Source organism: Mesoplodon bidens, assembly GCF_964165515.1.
Source record: "Mesoplodon bidens genome assembly, chromosome: 16".
Taxonomy (NCBI): Eukaryota; Metazoa; Chordata; class Mammalia; order Artiodactyla; family Ziphiidae; genus Mesoplodon; species Mesoplodon bidens.
Window position 1 is genome coordinate 70,015,662 of NC_138173.1, and position 22,161 is coordinate 70,037,822.

The 22,161-nt window shown below is 49.5% G+C and overlaps 2 protein-coding genes across 3 annotated transcripts in view; one reads left to right on the forward strand and one right to left on the reverse strand.

Annotated features, from left to right (window-relative positions):
* Positions 1 to 22,161, forward strand: part of TG (thyroglobulin) — a gene marked incomplete at its 5' end in the record, with an annotated part of 239,511 nt that overhangs the window by 150,599 nt on the left and 66,751 nt on the right. The gene's annotated exons all lie outside the window — the stretch shown is intronic.
* The window catches only part of SLA (Src like adaptor), a 34,343-nt gene that overhangs the window by 3,226 nt on the left and 8,956 nt on the right, over positions 1 to 22,161 (reverse strand). Inside the window, exons 2-6 of one of the 2 annotated variants that reach the window (XM_081258082.1) lie at positions 19,485 to 19,625; positions 10,005 to 10,104; positions 9,094 to 9,180; positions 6,072 to 6,175; positions 3,675 to 3,806 (exon numbers count right to left, since the gene is read on the reverse strand). In XM_081258082.1, coding sequence (XP_081114208.1) covers positions 3,675 to 3,806; positions 6,072 to 6,175; positions 9,094 to 9,180; positions 10,005 to 10,104; positions 19,485 to 19,545 — 484 coding nt within the window. In that variant the 5' untranslated portion in view covers positions 19,546 to 19,625. Of the gene's footprint in view, positions 1 to 3,674; positions 3,807 to 6,071; positions 6,176 to 9,093; positions 9,181 to 10,004; positions 10,105 to 19,484; positions 20,586 to 22,161 lie in introns of those variants that run through there. The other variant, XM_081258081.1, reaches the window with a different exon arrangement.

Below are 22,161 nucleotides of genomic sequence, written 5' to 3' on the forward strand. Positions count from 1 at the left end.
GATCCAGAATCCACCAAACTTGGGTTTGAGTTTCAGCTCCGCCCAGGTAGTGAATCACCTTGACCCTCTCTGAACCTGTTTCCTCAACTGTTGGGTGAGGGCACTGAGCTACCAAGAGGGAACAGGTGTCAGAGCACTTGCATGGGGGCCCAGACTTGGTGGTTTCCCACCAAGGTGCAGGGCCACCAGCGTCAGGTGAGCCTCCTGTGTGCGCGGCAGTGGGGGAGGTATGTGCCATGTGGCTTCTCCCACAGCACACAGAAGGGGTTCAGTACAGCATGGGTGGGGCTAATGCATCTTTAGGAAGAAAGGGAGATAAGGGAAACAAGGAAAGAAGACAGAAAGGAAGGGAGAGAGAGAGGAGGGAGGGAGGGAGGGAGGAAGGCAGGCAGGCAGGGAGGAAGGAAGGGAGGGAGGGAAGGAAGGGAGGAAGATGGAGGGAGAAGGAGGGAATGGGGTAGAGAGAGGGGGGAGGGGAAGAAGCAAAGACAGAACAAAAGGGATAAAAGACACAGAAACAGGAGGAGAAAAAAGATAAAAGGCAAATGGAGAAAATGGACGAAGAGAAAAAGGAAGAAACATCTCTCTTCTCTACCCTAGAAACAAAGAGGATGAAAATTCAATAAATCCTTTCCTTTTATCCCTCTGCTAGTAGGACGTAGCTGAGTTTCCATGGTCCCCCATCTTTCCAGGAGCTTTAAGGTAGAGCCTCCATCTCTTCGAAGCCTTCCCGTAGCCCACGACATCATGAAAAGACTCGAGCCTGCTGGGCTCAGATATTCTGACAGATGGAGGAGATCTGTGTGGCCCTATTGAGGCTGAAGAGCCCAGTGGGTCTCATGTCCTGGGGGAGATGAGGTGGCCAAGGATGTGAGCTGCCACTGGCCTCTCAGGACAATGCCACCCCAGCCCCAAGCACATAAATCACCAGGGTTTAGGAAGCTCATCGCCCCTAAGGCAGGCTCCACCTCCCAACTCACTGATGCAGCTCTTGGGGTGTCCTTGCCAAAGAACAAAAGGTAATGGTAGCTGAAGAAGCAAGCCCAGGCTGTCAGAGGGTAGCAGTCAAGAATGCTTCGTCTCCACGTGATTTTCACCGTGATCTCAACTGTCCACCCACCCTGGCTCACACTGAGAAATGTGAGATTGGACCCTGAGGTTACAGGCAGCTTAACTGGGTGTGAATCTGAAATAATTACCTGTCACGGGTTGGAAATTGAAACGCCCTCCCAGATTAGGAGGCAAAGGAGACTTGAGTCAGACACAAAGACAAAAGAAACCAGCAGCAGTAGGTAGCACAGGCCAGGGGAACGTCCTTCCTTAGCAAGGTTAACACTTAGGGTGAGAAATACATTTTGGCAGAGAAGGAGAGGACAAACACTTCTGAGCACGTAGGCCGAGCCTGGTGCTGAGCGAGCTTGGCATGTGTCAGCTCAGGGAACCCCGAGCTACTCTGGGCCGTCAGTACTGTTACACCTATTTGGGGAATGAAGAAACCAAGGCCCCTGGGGTCAGGATCACAGCCAGTTCACAGGCATTATTTTTTTTTTGGTCCTAACAATAATCCTATGAGGCATTTTCATCCCCATTTTATAGATGCAGAAACTGAGGCTCTGAGATATTAAATAATTTTCCCAAGAGCACAGGATAATAAATATAAGTAACTCATAAAACAAAATCGTCTGTTCACATAGCTTAGCGCACATCTTCTCTGATTCTGCGCCTTTAGGAAGAACCTGGTGGGACGTAAATTGGCCACATGATTCCCATCTTGAGGTCCTGAAGGCACCGGAAGGCTTTCAGGCCTCCAGACCCTTTTCAGTCATTCGCAGAGGTGACTGCTGACTGCCATCCCTGTGCTGATGCGATGGCCAGGGGTGCATTTTTGGAAGGCGCTGCTTCTGTGCTGGTGTGAGATCCCCGGGCGTCTGCGGCCTGGAAGCCGTGTGGTCCTCCTGGTCCATAAAAATCTTTGCTGGGCCAGCATCCTTTTCATGTTTGCTTTCGTCTATGCAAAACTTATGGTCACCACACCTCTCAGATGATTCTTATTAAAAGCCAAATACCACAACCAGATTTGACTCATGATCAGTAAAAGCTGACTATTTCCAGGACTCCCTTCCTCTTTCATTTTTAGCTAAGCTGCTAGGTGTTTGGGTATCATGGGAGTAATATTTGTTATCATTTATTTTGCATCCTCCATGTGCCAGGCTGTGATAAACGTGTTACGTTCACCTTCGTGTTCAATAATCATGACAGCCACCTGCAGGGGGCGCTGCTCTCATCCACCTTCCGTGAATGGGGGTCCGGGGCTCTGAGAGGTGAAGGTCTTCGCCCACGGTCTCACAGAGCCCATACCGGAGCCTGGGCCTGGGTCTCCATAGCGGCCATTCGTCCTTCCAGACCTGCACTTCTCCCAGGCCGGGTGTGATAACCCAGCCCCGTAGACTCCTCCTTTCACCTTGAAATGCCCTTCAAGATCCCACATCCTAAAGAACCCAGGGTGTGGGGTCAGACATCCTGAACCCAGAAGGGGGAAGATGCTTACAAAGTGAAAGCAGCTTCTGTCTTCCTCCCTTTCACAAGGCAGAAGCAGGGAGGAGGGAGCCCTCCTGGCCGGGGAACAGTGGCTCACATAGCAGGAGCCCACGTTTGCGTGGCTGGCGCTCTCGTCAGCACTTTCCGTGCTCTAACTCAGCGGACCTCACAGCGTCCGCACGGTAGGAACAGTTAGCACCTGCATTACCTGGAGAAATGTGGGCACAAAGGTGGACCGCCAGCCCAAGGTTGCCCAGATCTGGGATATGAACACAAGAAGGTTCCAGAGCCAACTCTTAGAAATGCAGCCACCTTTTTACTATTTCTCCCTTTTCCATAGGATAAAATTCTAACTCCTGACCTGGCATTCAGGCCTTTCCCAATCTAACGCGAAGGTCCTCTTCCAACTCTACACACTATATCATCGCCTCCATAAAACCCCACTCTGCTTCCGCCATCCTGGAGGATGCGCCCCATCCTGGTCAGCATGGAACATTTGGACTTCTCTCCTGGGCCCAAGGAGGACATATGGATGAACGAAGTATAATCCCTGGTGTCTAAGAGCTTGTTGGGAAACACAGACTAGTACACAGTTAACTAGGTCCCTGGGCAGGACGCCCAGAGTTCTAGGGAGAAAAACACCTGACATGCTAGGAGAGCAGAGAAAACAGACCATTAGTTTTCTGACTCTTAGGGCTTCATCAAGGAAGTGGCTTCCTGTTGGCCTTGAAGGTTGACGAGGATTTTGACATGCAGAAAAGGGGAAATGAGCGGCATTTCAGAACAAAGCCCCCGAGGCCCAAGCGTACAATCCACTTAAGGAAGTGCAGACTGTCTGTGGTTGTGAATGTAGGGGCATCTTAATTCGTTTCACTTACAGGTAGAGAGGGGGTGAAGTTGAGGTTGGCTGCATCTTACTTACTTAGGCAGCCTTCACATTCAGTCTGTTTTAGCCTGAAATTTACAGTCTGAATTAAAAAGAAAAGAGCATATGAAGAAGCCAGGATGGGCAAGAGAGCAAAGTAGACCACCTGGCATGTCTTAGTGACCCGTGTGCAGCCTAGACTGAGTGCCCGGGGTAGGGGCAGTTAGCAAAGAGGGGCATCATGTATCGGTCCCAATGGAGTGTTTCTTACCAGAATAGTGGTTCACCAGGTCCTCCAGGCACTGGAAGGTGAGCCTTGGGGAAATGTAATACCAGTTGTTTGGCAGACGGAAGATGCGGTAATGCTTCACCTGCCGATGTCTAACTGAGAGCGAATAAAAACCTGCAGGAAGTGGAGGACGAGTCAGTGGCATTCCATGTGTCCCCACCCAGGTGCCGCCAGCTAAGGAGCCCACCACCGCTGAGGCAGAGAGACCTTCTCAGCCTTGTGATATGATGGTGGTACCCAGACACACGCTTTTGTGTTTTGAGCAATGGCTGCTCAAACCTTGTCTGCTTGGTGGTAACTCACTCTTTAGAGACCCCAGGAGTGTGGTATTTGAGCAGCCCAGTTGCATTAACCTTATTGCAATGCAGGTGTTCAAATGCAAGGGCTAAGTCTTTGCTTTGTGAGTTACCATTCTGGGGGCTTCCACATCCTTTTGTGGGTCCTTAGACCAAATGAAGTGACTATAGAGTTGGGTTGCACCCTGTACATCCCGTATCTGCGGTCATTCTCGAGTCTTTCCCAAGTTCACGCTCCAAGATATTTGTGCTGTCATTTTCCTCCATCACACAGTTAAGGGGCCCTTACAGTTATGCCCCCTTTCCCTGGTCCCTTTTGCCTCTGACTTACGCTTGGTGTTCTCAGAAATTTAGGAACTGTGGCACTTAAGACATTTTTCAGAGTATTCCTAAGCGACATGAAATGTGTTTTGTCTCCTTCAGCACCATGAGAGTCGTGACCCAAGCTGGGTTAATCAGAGTAGAACTTTGGGTGAGCACCCGCCACTACCTCTCTTAGCCTCGATTTCCCCAAATGGAAAGTGAGAGAATTGAGCTTAGGTCATGTTTAAGAGTCTTTCCTGCTCCGTCTTCTGAGGTTCGAGGTGTGAAAAGGCTGGCGAAGCAGTGAGATGGAGGGGCACTTGTCCTTGCTGAGTTTTTGCTGCATGTGCTGGGCTGGGGGCTGAGCTATTCCATAGCAACGTCTCTGATGATTCTCAGAAAGACTCTGGGAGGTATTGTTCTCAAATACTATATAGATGGAGAAACTGAGGCTCGAGCACTGCGTGATATAGCCTGAGGCACACAGCTTGGAAGTGGCAGCCCCCGGGGTGGGACCCTGTCCTCCTAGAGCAGGCCTCTGAGCATTCTGCTGGGCATCCCTTGCTCTGTTCCAGGCCCGCCCTCTGAGTCAGTTCAGCATGTGTATGCCGGTAATGTCAGCAGGGACTGGAACTATGGTGAGTAGGTCAAGGGTAGCAGGTGGAAACTTATGAGAACTTTGCATACCCAAGGGAGCAGGGCCTGGGCCCCCCACCTGGGCCCCAGCTCGGCTGCAGCTCGGCCTGATTATTTTTAGATCAGCTCTGGCAACTCACATTGGGTCTGTCCCCCGCCACAGCCCGGCCATGCCGGAGTCTGGGTCTCCTGCCTCGGGAGATCCCTGGGACCTGCACAGGAAGTTTTGCCTTTGCTTTTCTCTTGCTCTTACCCAACATATTCAGGTTTTTGAGAGAAAAGTTGTTCCTGGATTTTTAAAAAAGTTTAATCCACATATATATGGTCCCTGCTTCCCCAAAGGAAAACTGATGCTCATTTTGGTGGAGGGCTCCATCCAGCACCAGGTAGCTCTGGTGCTTAATAAGTGCACGGGAAATAGTCTCAGATACCACACTTTCTCTTCTTTGATAGCGAACGTACAGGAAGCAGGCTAAGAACTTGAAAGTATTTTCTATATTTAAGAAGTTAATATCAATTCTCAGTTAGCCTGAGTAAGCCCAGGCTATTAATGTTTTGCTTCTGCGAGCTTAAGTGTATATGCCATTCCAGACACCTGCCAAGTATTTTCCTGTTATTAATCCCATGTTATAAAGAAGGGAACTTAGGCTTAGAGAGAAGAGATGACTTCTTAGTAATTCACGCAGGCCAAATTAGAGTTTGGGACCCTTGCTTCGAACCATGACAAAGCCCGGCTATTTCTTTTTCACTGAATTACTTAGTGTGTAGGATGTATGAAAATTAAAACAACGAAGGTCATGGTGAATCTGCTGGTCCCGATTCTCTAAGCTGCCTGATTTCATTGTACGGCACAGCCAGGACTAAGAATGAAGGTCTGCTGTGTAGTAAGAACACAACAGGTCTGCCAGGCCTGCTGTGGGTCAGAGCCTGTGCCAGCGACGCCCCCCCCCCCACCCAGGTCACTGCCCCCGGCTTCGGTGCTGGCTGCACTGATGGTGTGTGGGCTGCTGGGAGCTCACCGCGCCGGATTGATTTGCATGCCTAGTAGGAGGAGGGAACCTGAGCCAGGTAGTGAATGAGTTAGCCCGGAGCAAAGCCTGCTTGTCTGACCCGTGTACAGAAAGATGAATTGGAGGCTGCTCACCTCTCTTGGTCTCACTCTCCCTGATCATGAAGGAGCCGATCTTCGTGTCTGGCAGCTGTAGCAGCTCCTCAGCTTTGTCTCTGCCCAGCCCTTCAAACAGCCAGCTGGGGAGAAGAAAGACAGCCATGAGTATCCTGAATATACCCTCCCCCAAGAAAGACAGGAGGGATGCAGACATGATCCAGGTCCAGCTAATATAAAACCCTCTGTTGGGATTTAAAAAAAAAAAAAGAGCAAGGCAATCAATGGTTCATTCATTCATTCATTCATTTAATCTTTCAAATAAAATTCCCAAGTACACACTGCAAGCCAGGTGTTACACTGGATAATGAGGATGCAGAGATGCACAAAGCATCTTTCTTGTCCTGTTTCTCAGATGCCAGCTGCACTGTGCCCGTTCCGTGTTATATAAAAGCATCCTAAAACGTGATAAGGGACCTGTCTGGTAGTTTATTTAATGTCTATGTCCCTGATACTCTGACCACCCGGTCCCTCCATCCATGGGGGCAGGGACTGTGTCTGTCATTTGAGGTTTTGCCTTTGTGTCCAGGTTATCAAGCTTGGTATATATCTGTGAGTGAGTGAATGAATGAACATGAGAAAGGAAGGAAGGAAGGGAGGGAGGGAGGGGGAGGGAGAGAGGGAGGAAGGGAGGAAAGAAGAAAGAAAAAAGTGGTGGTGCCTGATTTCCCCCCTTGATGCCCCACCTTGCATTCATTCTATTTCCTCTTTGTCTTCTCTTTTCAACATATTTTAAACTCAGTTGTCATTGCATGATGCATTTCCGTACGTTTCTTGCTTTTTTTTCACTTAACAATTAAAAAAAGCAGTTGTAATGCTGTAGTCCAGTTTTCAATGTAATGTTCACCGTCCATAGGAGAGTGGGCACTTTGAATACGCTTTAGAAAGCAGCTCGGGACACAGAGGAATCTGTGTTCTAAGGGGAAGGGCCCTTCTCATTTTTCAGACCAGGCTGGGCCAGATCTCAGCGTGGAAGGAAATGCTGTTAGCAGCTGGCTGGTGTGTACTCGGAAGCAATTGTACATCCTTTTTTAACTGACTCTGTTTCAGTGAACGTGCCCTGGCTTTCAATCACACGTCTGGATGAGTGCATGCTGTGACCAATCTTAACACTCTGCTGTTTCTCACTCTCTAACATTCCCTGTGGCATGAAAGCGGGCCATTGATGGGGCTGGCTGAGGGCTCCTGAAGCACCGTGTGTGAGAAGACACGCAGGCATAACATGCCATACCGTTTATGTATGTACTGGTCTCCAAGAAGGATTTTGTTACTAAGATCATGATGACACCATATTCGGCCAAATATTTCAACTATTCCCTTAGGTCTCCATAGTACATGGCATATTAATTATTGCAGCATACATGACATTCATCCTTTCAAGTCCTTACATGAAATTCCACTTATAAATATGAAGACAGTAAAACAATGACAGTAACAACAGCCATGCATGAATACTAATTATCGGCCACATACCATATTAAGCACTTGAAATCTAATCCTCATATCAACCCTCTAAGACAGGTAGTATTATCTCTCTTTCACCGATGAGGATACTGAGGGTCAGAGTGATTAAGTAATTTATCCAAGTTACCCACGTTGCAACTTATAGAGCTAGAATTGAGATGCATTTTTCGAATTCCATAACCACTATGCTGCATCACCTCTCTTCCTGTTATATATTTTAAGAACGTTTATTGCATCTGCTAGACTGGAAGTGCTATAGTGTCAGGATTACATCTTATTCATCTGGGTTCCTCACTCCCTGCGCCTGCCAGCATTCAGCACCACATCCTCAACATGAAGGTCTCCATGCATGATTGCTAAGTGAATGGATGGATCAGTGACACACAGCTGATGCGAAGAGTTCCATGACTCACTTCTCTTTCAGAACGTAACTCTCATAGTAGCTACTGCCCCACCTCCACTCAGCTTCGCCATCCTAAGCACAGAGACACTTTGGGGTATTCATCATCAAAATCAGTCACACTGCACTGAATTGCACTGAATTCCGTGCTTCAAAGACTCAGGCAGCCTGCTCTGCTTCCCCAGGTGAGCAAGTGGCATGCAGAGTCCTCCTCTGACTGTAAGGAAGTCATTTCTGGATCCCTCAAATGGAGAGTGGAGCCCCCTTCTCCCTTCCTATAGGCCAAGGTCCGGCCTTGGTAGCTCGACCGATGAGGAGACTGCGGCTCAAGGAGGTTGAGGAAGTTTCCCGAGGCCCCACCAAGGAAGCAGGGCTGAGACACACCTGTCCTGGCCTGGGTGTGCTGGCCACCAGGGCCACCCGTCATGTCACAACTGCAGGGGACAGCAACGTCCTTGCTTTCTCATCTGCTGTGCCCGATTACTTAAAGGGTCTCCTTTTCTGCTTGACTTCTCCGTTTGTCAGGTTGGGTACGTAAGCATTTTTGTCAGAGCCTGTTCTCTGTGTTCTGGATATGATTTGGTCAGAATGTAGCTAATACGTATTGAGTGCTGATGGTAATGCCAGGCATGGTTTCAAGAAATCTCCATGTATTATCCTATCTCATTTTCCTAACAACCCTAGACTTTGGTCCCATTACTATATATTATTATTCCTATCATTGTATACTATGATCTCTATTTGACGCGTGAGGAAAGGAAACTGATTCTTAGAACGTTGAACAACTTGCCCACTGTCACACAGCCAGTAAGTGACAGAGGCAGGGTTTGAACTTAGACTGACTTTTGGCTGCCGCATCCTGTGATCACAGTTCCTGAATCCTTATTGCTACAGGAACACAGCATTAGAGCTGCAAGCTCCATCATTTGTCTTACTATTGAGGAAATCAAGTCTCAGAGAGGGGAAGGTTAGCCCAAGGTTGCACCATTCCTTAGGGACTGAGCTGAGAGTAGAAGTGACCCTCTCGAACCAATACCTTCCTTTCCACTGTCCCAGGCTGGGATTTCTCTATGCAGAGGTCTGAGTCACTTGCATAAAGATCATGCTTTATTGATGCTATTTTGGAAATGTACTCACCCATGGTAAACTCTGGCCACACATATTCCAGGAATGTAGCTCTCTCGACCAGTGCTAAGGGAAATGGCTTTCCACCAGCCCCCTTCACTAGAAGGACAAGAACAAATAGAAAAGAGCGAATAGGGGAGTGGCAAAGTGAATGAACAAATGAAGAGAGTAATCTGATTTAACCTGGGATATGTTGGGATGTTCCTTTTTTAAGGTCTGTCAATGGCCATGTTAACTGGAATTTCTCCCTATGAAAATTTAGTTTTTAAGTGTATCCCCCCCATTCTGAGCTAACAGGAAATCTTCCCACAAGTTGGCAATAGCCACCTTTCAGGGATGAGCAGATGATGTTTCCAGCTGATCTTCCACAGTTGGAGGCTTTTTAAAAATAAGTGTTTGCTATGCTGAAACAGACCCTGAGATTTAACCAAGATAGTTTCACATGTCTACATCAATGAGGATCTAAATAAAAGGCACTCAGAGCCCCTATTTCTTTTATAGCCTATTTCAAACCATGGAGAGACAACAGGCTAGAAGGCAGTACCTTTCTGTTTATCATCAGAAGTTTTTTTCAGACCTCTGTGTCCTCTTCCTGAGTCTGCACTAATATATAATATCAACCCTGCCTGTGTCTGGGAGATGAGGCCAACGTAAGAAGCAGACGTTGGATCATCATAAAGGGCCTCAAAAGCCAAGTTAAGGAATTAAATTTTATCCGTCAGGCAATGGGGAGCCACGGAGGGCTTTAGAGTACTGGCAGCACTAAGGAGGATTAAGGCCTGCTGTATGGGCCAAATTCCTCACCTCACAACAGGACCAGGACCCACGTGGAATTGGACAGCTATAGCTAAAATCTAATGATTCCCACCAAAATCGAGTTCTTCTTTTGGGGGCTTTGTAAAATTTTTGGAAAGCTCACTCACTCAGAAATCACACGCAGTTTCTCCCCACGGCGGAATATCGGGGGGCTGATGTCAGGAGACGGGTAGTCACTCAGCACAGCCAGGAAGTCGCTGTCCAGTCCTGGGGAAACAAAGGCAAAGGAGATGTAGAAGCAGAGGTAAGATCTTCCTGGGGACTTTTCAGCTAAAGACACTTGATTGTTTTGAAACAGCAGTTTTCAGCTGGTCCTCCTCTCTTCAGGGATGGTGAGGCAGGATGCTTGAAGGAACCCAGAGGGTCAGGTGACCTACTCTCGTGATCAAGCCTGCCCTGGCCCTGACGTTCTCATCTGAGAAATGGGGATCCAGAGGTCCTTGAGCTGTGGTCACAAGATCTGACTCCATGGTCCGCCCCTGTGTCTACTGATCCATATAATCTTGGGCAAGTCGTGGAATGCCTCCTAGCCTTGATTTTCCCATCTTTAAAATGGGGCTAATAATACCTCTTTCCAGGATTTTTTTTTATGAGATAAGATGAAAGTATGTAGCAGCATCCATGAATGATGAGATGCTGTGAAAACATCCCATCTTATTACCATCACCTCAGGTACCCTCCTTGGGGCTTGTGGGCCCCACGTCTGCAACGTTTCAGGGTCGGGGTGTCGGGCTTAGGCTCTGTGAGTTCTGAGGACCCACCAGCGTCAGGAGATATTAACTCTGAAGCTCAACAAAGCCCTTCTTCCTTGTAGAATGTAAGGTACTGTGTCGGGAATCTACTTAATAGGGACTTTTGCTGGAGAGGGGAGGTGAAAGAAAAATTAAGTACTCATCATACATATGTTGAAAGTAATTCTGGTGAAGTTTTGAAAAGGAAAGCATGCTCTCTCGTTCATTCTGGTTCAGGTGACTACAGCTTACTGTAGACTAGAGATAAAGAGATAGCATGGGAGTTCACGTTTTGACACTAAACAAAGCCTTGTTCCACAGCCTTAGTGATTTGCCGTAATTCAGATCCCTTAGATGCAAGGGAATATCGGGGTATGTCTTTGGGGAAATAGCATATCCTAAAAATTGGCAAATTCAGTCATTGTTTGCTGTGATGTTGCGTTGATCAGTCTGTCTGCTGGCTGGGCATCTGAACTCACAATTCTGGGTAACATACCATTTATTCATTCATTCGCCATTTATTTATTGAGCACCTACTGTGGGCCAAGCATGGCAAACAAAGCAAGCCAAGTCTCCCTGCTGTCACGGAGCTCACATTCTAGAGAATACGCCAATAATGGGGGGAGGGGTCATTCCCCGCCCCCTTCACCCCAAGAAAATCTGGAGAAATCCCAGCCAGCATTTGGGCACCTCAGGCTTGGTGGCCACTTTCTAGGACCCAGACACCCTCATGCTGGGACCTCCAGCCCCTGCCCCTTAGAGCTCACATGTCCTGTAGTCTCCAACTCACATGTCCCCTATCAGACTAAGTCGAAAGAGAGCTTAAGTACGAGGATGAATGAGAATAAATGAGAAACGAGTGATCGCCTTGGAAGAGCTCACTCAGACGGCTTGTTCACTTGGGGAAGCTGAGTCACAGACAGTGAGATGGAAATCAGAAGTGATTCACGGTGGCCACAGTCAGTGAAAGCGGGGAGGACTCACGAGAAGGAGTGGAGTCGCCGGGGAAGGGCTGACCAGTGAGGCCTCTGACCTTCCCTGAGCCTGCGGGGAGGCCTCCCCACACTCTGCTTTGCTATAAAGAGTGTTCTTCCCTTGTGTAGCTCCGGCCCAGTCCAATAATTAGAGGTGGCACTGCAGTTGGGCTTGAAGCCCGGAGTCCTGAGTTTTAGTAAGGGATGGATCCAGACTTGGTGGGACACGAAGCCTATACACATTTGGAGGTCCTCTTTAAGAAAAAGAGCACGAAATTGCAGATACGGTGTTAGGTAGGGGCCTTAGGGAGGTGCTGAGCAGTGAGTGGGGCCTGGTACATAGGGCTTGTCCAGCTGCCCGGTAAACTGGCCCCGGTTCTGAGGCTGATTTGCCATTCTGAGAGTGGACACATTTTCCCCTCTGGGATGTGGGTTAGTCTGGGAAATGAGGGGTTGGAAAATGCTTTCATGATGGAAATCTGTCCTTCCTGGACTAATTGCTCCCAAATATGAAAGGACCACTTAGTAACATGGTCTCCACTGCCTCTGAAGCTGTGAGATAGGCCATTGTGTTTTTCTCAGCCGGCCAGGTTCCCCCATCCTCAGAGCCTGTGAACAGTCTGTTCCCTCTGCCTGAACTACACTCTGCTGTCCCCTTTCTCATCCCTCCCACCTCTATCAACTCAGAAGTCACCTCCCAGAGGGGAGGCTAGTCTGATGCTCGGGAGAGGCCCAGCCCTCCTCTTGTACCCCATCTTGGGCCGTGGGCTTTTCCTTAGAGGCAATTAGCCAGGGTTGTATGTGTTTTTGCATTTGTGTGGCTATCAGGGAATGGCTGTGAACCTCAGGAGGAGCTGTCTCGTGGCCCCTAGCCCAGCACCGGTCCTGTCCCACCCAGAATGCCCAAGGCAGGTTTACCAAATGAAAACGTGAAGAGGCCCCCATGCTACTAGGCCCTTGGAGAGTGCTACTGGGCTAAGGTTTTAAAGGGTCCAGGAGAAGGGAACCTGATCTGCAGCAGGCAGCATGGGGTGGGGAGGTCATCACAGAACCAGCCCCTTTTGAAAAACGAGTGTGGAAATGAGAGGCACAGCATTTATCTGTGCTGAGAATGGAAACTTGAAACACGTTGTCTGTCTACAAGAGGGGCTGGGCCTTTGATCTCTGATTCAAGAGTAAGGCTGTGAAACAGAACAACCGTCTTTTCATGAGGCTAAAAACAGAAACAAAAACAAAATCCCGTTATAAAAAAATTGTTTCAATCGGGGAAAACAGGCTTAAGGCGCTGGAGAGTTTCAATTTTACAATAACAGAGTTGAGTTTCCTGTGGAATTTTCGTAATAATGATGTTTTTTTATAACTATGACACTTAAACATTGCTGAGAAAATCTTGCATTGGAGCTTCTGCTTCAAGGTTATGGCCTTCACGTGGTCCTTTGCCAGGGATTTCAGGTCCACCCCTATCACCTTTTTCCCCAGCGTTGGCACAACAGAAGGCAAAGTCAGTGGAAGATAGAAAGTTCAGTTTGTACTTTTGTGGGAAGAGCGGCCATTCTAAGCAAGGTCGGGGGCCAGGATCCCAGCTAAGTCTTCCCTGAGCTTTGGTCCCTACGGTGAAATAAACGCAAGATAGGAAATTTAAGTTCGCTCATCAAGTTCAAACACATTATTACGGACTTCTGGAGCCCCTGGCTTTGTGGAGAGCAGAGCGTTTGAATGAAGTCCGGTAAACGAGCGCTAAGAGAAGCGGAGCTCAGAGGAAGCAGGTGGGACTATGGCAGACTCAAGATAAGGAAACAGACCAAGTGAAGAATAGTGTGCAGGGCCGACAAAAGAGAATCCAGGGAGAAGTTTCGGGAGAGAGAACCGGCTTTGAAATAAATCAGGCCTGGCTTAAATTCCACCTCCTCAACTTCATTGTTCTGCGAGTTGGAGAAAGATTTATTTTTAACCCGTCTGAGCTTGATGTCTTCATGTATAAATATCAAAATGGGCTTCATCTGATTGGGTTAAGATTCATGAGGAAGTGTCTGTATAGAGCCTGCCTCAACCAGTGGCAGCTGGTATCATGTTTATGGCACGGGGTAGGGTTATCATGCCGTGATCCAAGGCCAGTCTCAGCCAGTAGTGTTCTAAATTTTGAAAAGCCTCTAGTCCCATGAATTTGAAAATATCCTTATCTTCTAAAAACAAACTCCATTTGCTGAGAACAGAAGATGACATTCAAGAGACCAAATGTTGGTGATAGCTCAACTCAGAAATGAGTCAGATTGAACACTCTGCACAAAAGTGTAAAATAGGAAATGAATCCAAAAAAGGAAGGAGACTGAGGCAGAACTTACTAGCCACAAATATTACGTGGTCAAAAGAGGACAGGCTGGGCTTCCCTGGTGGCGCAGTGGTTGAGAGTCCGCCTGCTGATGCAGGGGACGCGGGTTCATGCCCCGGTCTGGGAAGATCCCACATGCCGCGGAGCGGCTGGGTCCATGAGCCATGGCCGCTGAGCCTGCGCGTCCGGAGCCTGTGCTCCGCAACGGGAGGGGCCACAGCAGTGAGAGGCCCGCGTACCGCAAAAAAAAAAAAAAAAAAAAAAAAAGAGGACAGGCCCTTTTTTTGCATTATTATTCCTTAGTGTTATCATTTCTTTTAAAATGCTGAAAATCTCTTAGTAGATCCCATTTATAACCATCTTGCAAAAGCAGCCATTCTTTACCTCCTTTGCTCCAATACAATGCTGTGGAACATATATTCTTATTTAAAGGGTGAGGAAACCAAGGCTTGGGGGCATGTTAGGAAAATGTCTGGGGGAGAGCATGAGGGTTTCCAAGCTCATGGTCAGGTGCCTAAGCCATTCAGGACTTTTTGAGATGTAGTTATCAGGCTCTTCCCAGTTGATCTTGACCCCTGACAGGCTGGGACAAAGGCTGATGTAAGGGAGCCTTCAGAGCTGGCACAAGATGCTCAGTGCCGCTGGCAGGAGAGGAGTAACCAACCCAGTGAGTTCAGCTTCTGCTTTTGCATTTCCTTGAGTCATGCTCAAACTCATGGCCTCGGGAGGGGTGAAAGCAGACCTTACTTTTAGTATCTTTTACTGGAAATACACCCCCAACCCCCAAACACACACTGAAACAATAAGACAGGGCAGGGCACACTGGCCTGATAGAAGGCCTACTGAGTTCTTTGGGTCACCACGAGCCACTTGTACCTGTGGGTCCTGTGTTACGGGCTGGAAAGTGAGACCCAGTGGCCCAGAAAGCTCTTGGCTTCTCCATCGCTCAGATGGGGCAGAGTGGGACGGAGCAGACCTCTCCGATGGTGCAGCCAGGTGGGGAGTCTTGCCAAGAACACACAACCAGTAAGTTGAGGGCCTCGTTTCGGAACCAGGTAACCTATCAGCAGAGGACGCAGACTCCATTCTTGATGACCCGCTCTTCTCCTGGTCACAACTGAGTACCACCTACACTACCGCTTACTTAATAGCGTTTCTCTTCATGTTAATTCAGTTTAAAAAAAAACCTTTAGTCCCCTTCTAAGCAATGTGAAATCAGGGGTTTGATGAACTAATCACAATTTGTATGGTATCCATTAAGTGTACGAACGTTGTACCTTCAATATAAAAGTTGAATGATCACGTTCCACCTAAAGCCACCATAGGTACCAGCAGTGGGGTAAGTGAGACCAGATGGGAAACCTGCATCTAGTCAAAGATCTGACGCGGTTGCCGTCTGTGTCCCTCACAAGGGCACTTGAGTGTCTGTGTCATTAAACCTGGTGACCACGCTCTCTCTCACTCCAGAAAACACGTGTGCTTCTTGCAAGTCCATCCCCTCCAGGCACGTGATGTGTGGGTGAACAGCGGGGACTAGATTCAGGCCACTGACTTCAAATCCCAGCCGTATGGCCTTGGGCAAGTAACTAACCCTGCGCGTCCCTCAGTTTCCTCAACTGCCATGTTGAAATGATAATAGGAATCACCCCCGGCGCTGTGTGCGAATCCAGAGGGGTCTAAAGAGAGACACTCTGGATGACACTGTCCCCCTGCCACGTGGCATTGTGGCAGGCACATCTAAGCACCAAGTAACTCGAATTATCCCCAGGTTACCAGTGAGGACAGAGAGACACTAGGGAGACCGCTGGCTTCTCTCTCTCTCTTTCTCTCTCTCCGTGTGTGCTGGTGTAGGGCTAGCTCTGTGGTCTGCAAGTGTTAGGGGGCTTAAGATGCACCAGGGGGCTTGTACGAAATCAGGCGTGGGGCCCCCTCCCGCCACCCCTGGATTCCCACAAGCTGGTTTAGGGTGGGGCTCAGGAATCTGCAGTTTTGATGATTACCCAGGGGATTGAGGCAGGTGGTCTGAGCACCACTCACTGAGAAGTATTCTGCTGTCTCTGAGGCTCCCTGCCCCCTCTTCCTCCCCCAGAGCCCCACCCGCGCCTCTTTCCACCCACCCTGGCAGCACCCTTGATGCTATGTAAATGCACAGTTTAGCATTATTTCCATCCTCGCACGGAAGGGGGTCTGAGCAGCGTCTGGGTTTGTGTTACCACCTCTGCCAGTGAGATCTCACTTTAGGCCAGGGCAATAAGAAGATAAGGAACGGGGAGGGGAAAAGATCACAGCGATGTGACTGAATGCTCTTTTTAAGGTGGAAATATGCTATTTCCCTACTCCTAGGGAGTCCCCTGGCTCTCATTCAACTTTGTACCGCCTATGTCGGGCCCAAAACAGGAGTCTGAACCATGTGTAGAATTTGCAGAGAAAATGAGCTATTTGGGATGATTTGGAAACAAGTCACGGAATCCCCAATTCTATCACTTTAAAACTTTTTGGGGGGAAGGCCATTTAGTCACAGCCTAGTGCAATCAGATAGCCTCAAATGGAGTTAAATAAAAAAAGTTCTTCTGCCCACATGTATCAGGTAGCTGCTTTGTGCTGCCATTACTGCTGGGGAGGGATTGCTCTGATCTCCGTTTGAGAGCCTCCCTCGTGGGAGGCTGTGTGACTTACCTGTGGTCAGGTAGCTCCCAGGGGACAATACGAGAAGCCCAACAAGGTCATTTGACTTCGAGACCTGCCCTATTTCCCTGCTGCTTCTCTGGGTTTTGTAATATTCGTCTCTGGGAACCAGACTAATCAGGAATGTTCTGGAAAGCTTAGTTTGGGAGAAAACCGATGGGCAAACCCATATTCCAAAGCATTCACCGTCCTGCTCAGGACACTTGTTTGTCTAGAAATCCACAGGTTGGCCTCCTGCTGACCCCTATGCGGGACCTGGGGCCTCAGGCCCGCCACTCAGGCCTGCAACTCAGGCTGATGTCAGAGGAAGCACTAATTGTTTGTTGGCCCAAAGCAATGCACTCCCACATGACCTCCTAGGTATTTGAGACCAATCAAATGAGCAAGCAGGAGTGTTACCTGAGAGGTGCTTGTTCCATGAAAACCCATGTTCTTTACATCATTTGAATCGAGACTAACTAATGTGGCATCAACTGTACCACCTGTCCCTTATTCAATTAGGTGTCAGAGAAAAGAGGAAATCAAGTCAGGACTGATCGCAAAGGAAACTTTTCAGGGGCGGGGGATGGAAAAGCCACCACCCGCCAGCACTTGATGTGGTTGCCTGGGTCACAAACTGGGTAAGACCTGGGGAATTCTCCGAACCAGGGGGCGGAGGGTCGGGGAGACCCCTCTCCCTCCTCTCTAGAGGTGACCTCCCACCCACGCAGTGGAAAAAGAGAAACTTATTTCATGACGATTTGCATTGAGAAAATAAAGGCAAATGGGCAAGTCTTTGGAGGCCCGTGTTTTCATGGGGTTTGCTCAAGCATGCCGCTCCTGCCAGCCCCGTGGGAGGGGCGACCACACACGATGGGCTCGTGGGCGGTGCCTCCCCTGCCCTGGAGCCGGTGCCCTGGGCCTGGCAGTGTCGGTCCTCTAGAAGTGGCCATGACCAGAGGAGGAGACTGAGACTTGAGCTGGGTTGGAGGAGGTGAGGGAAGGGGCCCAGGTCCTCCCCGACGGCAGCAGGAGGACTGCACACAGCTCTGAGCTTTGCATCTGAGGGAAAAGCTTCCCCCGCTCGCGCGGGGGCCCACAGCGCAGCTCCAGCCAATCACGTGGTCCCATCTCCGGGAACATTCTTCCTGTCTCCCCCCATTTCTGTCTGGGAGGGGTATCGAGGAGCGGGGAAGGAGGGTTGCTAGAATCGCCCCGCAATTTACTTGAGCCGGGGACACAGCAGGAAGGTCTCTGCATGGTCACCTGGGGACATCTGAGGAGTCATGAGACTGTGCATAGTTGGGGGTCTCCACTTTGGAAAAAGTGAGAAGGCGGCTCCTTTTTGAAGGGGCCCCAGAAGTCACAGAGTGAGTGGCAGGTAGCGTCATGGCACCTGGCTCCATCCCCGCTCCGCTCCTGGGGAGCTGTGCTCCACACACACCATGCTGGGCGTCTGTGCGTGTGAACGCGACCCAGTTCAGTGCTGCAGGGGATATAGTAGAACCAGGTGGGGTCACCCCCGTTAGGAGGGAGGGACCAGGCCCCAAGTGCTGTGATGTAAGGCGGGAGGCCCAAGTGTCCCTAATCCCCCATGACTCACCCTGGGGACACTGATGGGTCACCCACCCTCCTGACCATCCCCTTCCTAACTCCTCAAGGACCCACAGGTGCACCCACACTGTCCTGCTAGGAAATAAAGGTGAGGGTGTTGGTGGCCACCAGCACCCCTGAACCTGGAGCTCGATGGCTTTGCTCTCAGCCTTATATGAGCTACAAGGAAATTTTAATAATTAAATTCCTATTTTTTAATTTGTATTGTTTGAATTTCTAATTTATAATCTCTAACATCATAAATGCTTGCATTATGTTACATGCCTAAATCATCATTACGGATGTCCCCTCCCAGCTCTCGGGCCATCCCTGAACGAGACTCTGTAGCCTCGGGGGTCTGGCTCAGCCTGGCATCTCTGGGAAAAGCTGATTCCTGTCAGCCTCAGTTAACCCATCACACTGTGCCCTCCCCCTAGAATGCCTGTCCCCTGTGATCCTACCAGTGGACACAAGGGTTCCTTTATTTTCAGGAAGATTTCCTAGGGCTAGTGGCTAGCTTCACAAAGTTACACTGAAAACACTCCAGCAGAGCTTTGATAACATTATATACCCATGATAATATTATATACCCATGATAGTATCATATACTCATAATGGTATTATACACCCATCATAATATTATATCACAGCTGGCAGGCTATGGTACAAAAGAGCCTAGGTTTCAGAACCAGACCCACCTGGGTTGGAAATCTGACTCTACCAATAGCTAATATACAAATTACATTTGCTTTGTGGACCTCAGTTTCACCACCTATAAAATAAAAGGGTCGGAGCTTCCCTGGTAGCACAGTGGTTAAGAATCTGTCTGCCAACACAGGGGACACGGGTTCGATCCCTTCTCCGGGAGGATCCCACATGCCACGGAGCAGCTGGGCCCGTGCGCCACGGCTGCCGAGCCTGTGCTCTGGAGCCTGTGAGCCACAGCTGCTGAGGCCCGTGCGCCTGGGGCCCATGCTCCGCAACAGGAGAGGCCACCACAATGAGAAGCCCGCACACAGCAACGAGGACCCAATGCAGCCAAAAATAAATAAATAAATTTATTTAAAAAAATAAAAGGATCGAACCAGCTGCTTTGAAGTTCCATCGCGAAGTGCCAGTGATTCGGCATCCTTCCGGGACACCATTGTGGATCTTTTTTTAACATTTAATTACAAACATGTTAACACAAACAAAGCGAGAGAGACAAGTATAACGAAGCCCAAAGTACCCACTGCCCTGTTTTAACAGCTCTCAGCACCCGCATTGCCCCATCTTCACCAAAGAAGCCAGACTTACCCTCTGGGCTAGGCAGAGGCCTCTCAGGAGGCGCCGGGGTAGATCGCATGCTGTTTCCCATTTTTCTCTCTCCCCGGGCTGTCGATGCCACTCGAAGCCAATGGCTCAGGGGATCCACACGGAGAGTGAGCCACGAGCCCTCTGGGTGGAGAATGACCCAGTTTAGAGTACATCCTGCATCTTTTCAGGCAGCTCACTTCTTGAAAGGCGGGTGTTTTTATGTGAAGATGAGATTCGTGAAAGTTGGTTACATTTGTGCAGCTCTGCTTCTTTTATCAAGGGAATGACAGAGGAAAACCACAGAGAGGGAAGTTGCTAGCAAGTGCTGTCGGTGGAGAAAGCTTCCATTCCTCCGCACGGCTGACAGCAAGCAGCCGGCCGTGTTTGTGTGAGAGACTGAGTGCCTTTCAGATCCCCCCGCCCCGGCTCTGCTGAGCCCTGACCCTCAACTCTCAGGGTCCTGGCATTCGGAGCTCTTAAAACTCAGGAGGTATGTGGCTCCACAACCAAAAGGGGGTGAGAAGAGGGTACTTTCTGTTTCCACTTTCTCTCTTCTATTGGAGTTTCTCAACATGCTCTAAGCAACGGTGACAAGTGAAAAACCCTGACAATACAGTTTGTTGGCCGCCTGCTTCCCGTGCTGCTACAGCACTTTGACACCTGCTATTACTTTTGATTATCATAGAATCTCTGCATCCCTAACCCCATTTTGCAGAAAGGAAAACTGAGTCTCAGAGAAGGTAAGGATTTTGCCCAAGGTCACACAGCATGTAACCCGAGAGCTGGGATTTGAATGGCTGATGCTAAGTCTCCGGTTTGTTCCATAATATTCAAATTCTGGCTCTGCACCTGCAAGCTAGGTGACCTCGGGCAAGTTCTCGACCTTTTCCTGACTGTTTCAGGGAATAATAATAAAACAACATTGGGTTGTGGCTGCAACGTTAAAAGATAAAGCCTGTGAAACACTTAGAACATGACCCAGCATAAAATCCTTGTAGGTTATTGCCATTTACTGTGTGTTTTCTGATAGTCCATAGTGAGAAAATCTTGAATTCTGGGTCTTCGTACAAGTATTTTGGAAAGGGACTTAAATGATTCCAGCATAGATGTGTCCTCCCAGGCTGCTTGAGGCACAGAGAAGAAGGCCACATCCTTAGACAGAGCTATTCCTATCTCCTGGGGACAAAGACAGTTGATGGGGCAGAATCCCCCAGCTGGTGTCCAGCCCACTGGGAAACTTGCATTCCACCCCATCGTTTGTCTCCAGTTTAAGATCAATGCCTTATGAGTTTGAAAGGGTCCCAAAGTCAGCTAGTCCAACCCCCAGCCTGGCCTTACATCCTTCCTTTATGCATTATAGTTTCAGATACTGGAAAGATGAATGCTCTCAGAGCAAGGCCTTTCAGAGGCTGAGGGAGGTCTGTACCACTTCCTAACTGGGGGGAGGGGATACCTGGTATATTATGAAACAAGGAAAACCAGAGTGAGTGTTCTTTGAAAGTTAATCTATTTTAACTACTTCCATGGACAGTTTATCACTTACAACTCAAGCTAAGAGACTGTAGTGTCATTGTGCTGTTCCCAAGATAATGGCAAGACTTGCAAAAACTGTAAACTCATAACGCACCGCAGAACGTGTGGCTGGAATGGGCCACATGCTCAGTGAGGAGCCCTGTCTTCTCATCCTGTTGGTCTTTGTCACTGGACACAGTGGGGATAGTTTAAGGGTGAGGCCCCTCCTGATGCAAAGCCAGGGCCCTTCCTGCAGGCAGGGCATGTTTTAGCAGCATCCCCCTGGCTCCAAGGGGCAAGGACAAGTTTTCTTTGTCCCTGGCCCGTCCCTGGTCTGGTGTAGGGACTCCCAGAAATGTGCTCCAAAAAAGTGCTGGGGAAACCACACCAGCGGAGGGACTGGCAGCCTCATTCCCTGCAGTTCAGCGTCTCCTGTGCAGGACCCTGAGCCAGTGCCCGGAGGAAGGCGGCCCACGGGGTCCCACCCAGAGGACAGGGAAGGCCACCGCCTCTGGGGCCCCACCTGAGGTTGGTCCAGGGAAGGAGCGAAGCAAGCAGACTGCCTGGGGGACCAGCGCCCCACATGGGATGCACAGATGCTCGAGAGGCACTTGCTGCCTCCGTCCTGCTCCCAGTACCTTCCTAGAGCCCACAGTCTCCCCAGTCCCTCAGCCTCCCTCTCTGTCATCACCAAGGCCTTCAGGCCTCTAGAGAAAGCTCTCGGGACAGGTGGAGGAGAGGCCCTGGCAGGCCTCCAGTGCGGAGATGACTCTGAAATGGGTGCTGGCCTCGCCCCTCACTCTCCCAAGGGTCCTCACACCCCCGTCCCCTGACTCCTAGAACAACGCCACTCTGCTCCCTGCAGCCTGACGCTTGGCCTCCACGATCGGCTAGACCCCAGGGCTTGTGCCTTTCACCCCCGACCGAGCACCCATAGGCAGGTGAGCTCCCACCCCCGCAGGCAGCCCAGGCCCCTTCTCTGCAGCGTGTCTTAGCCGTCCGCCTACTCCGTCTTCTCCCCGAGCCACGTCCAAGCGACAACCTCGAGCCATCATGTCCAACACTCGTCTCTACATGAACAACTCCAGAAAAGTCGTGGGGAGAGACTTTGTTATCTATCCAAGTGAATTCTAACTTCACCTCTCTGTCCAACACTTTATAATTC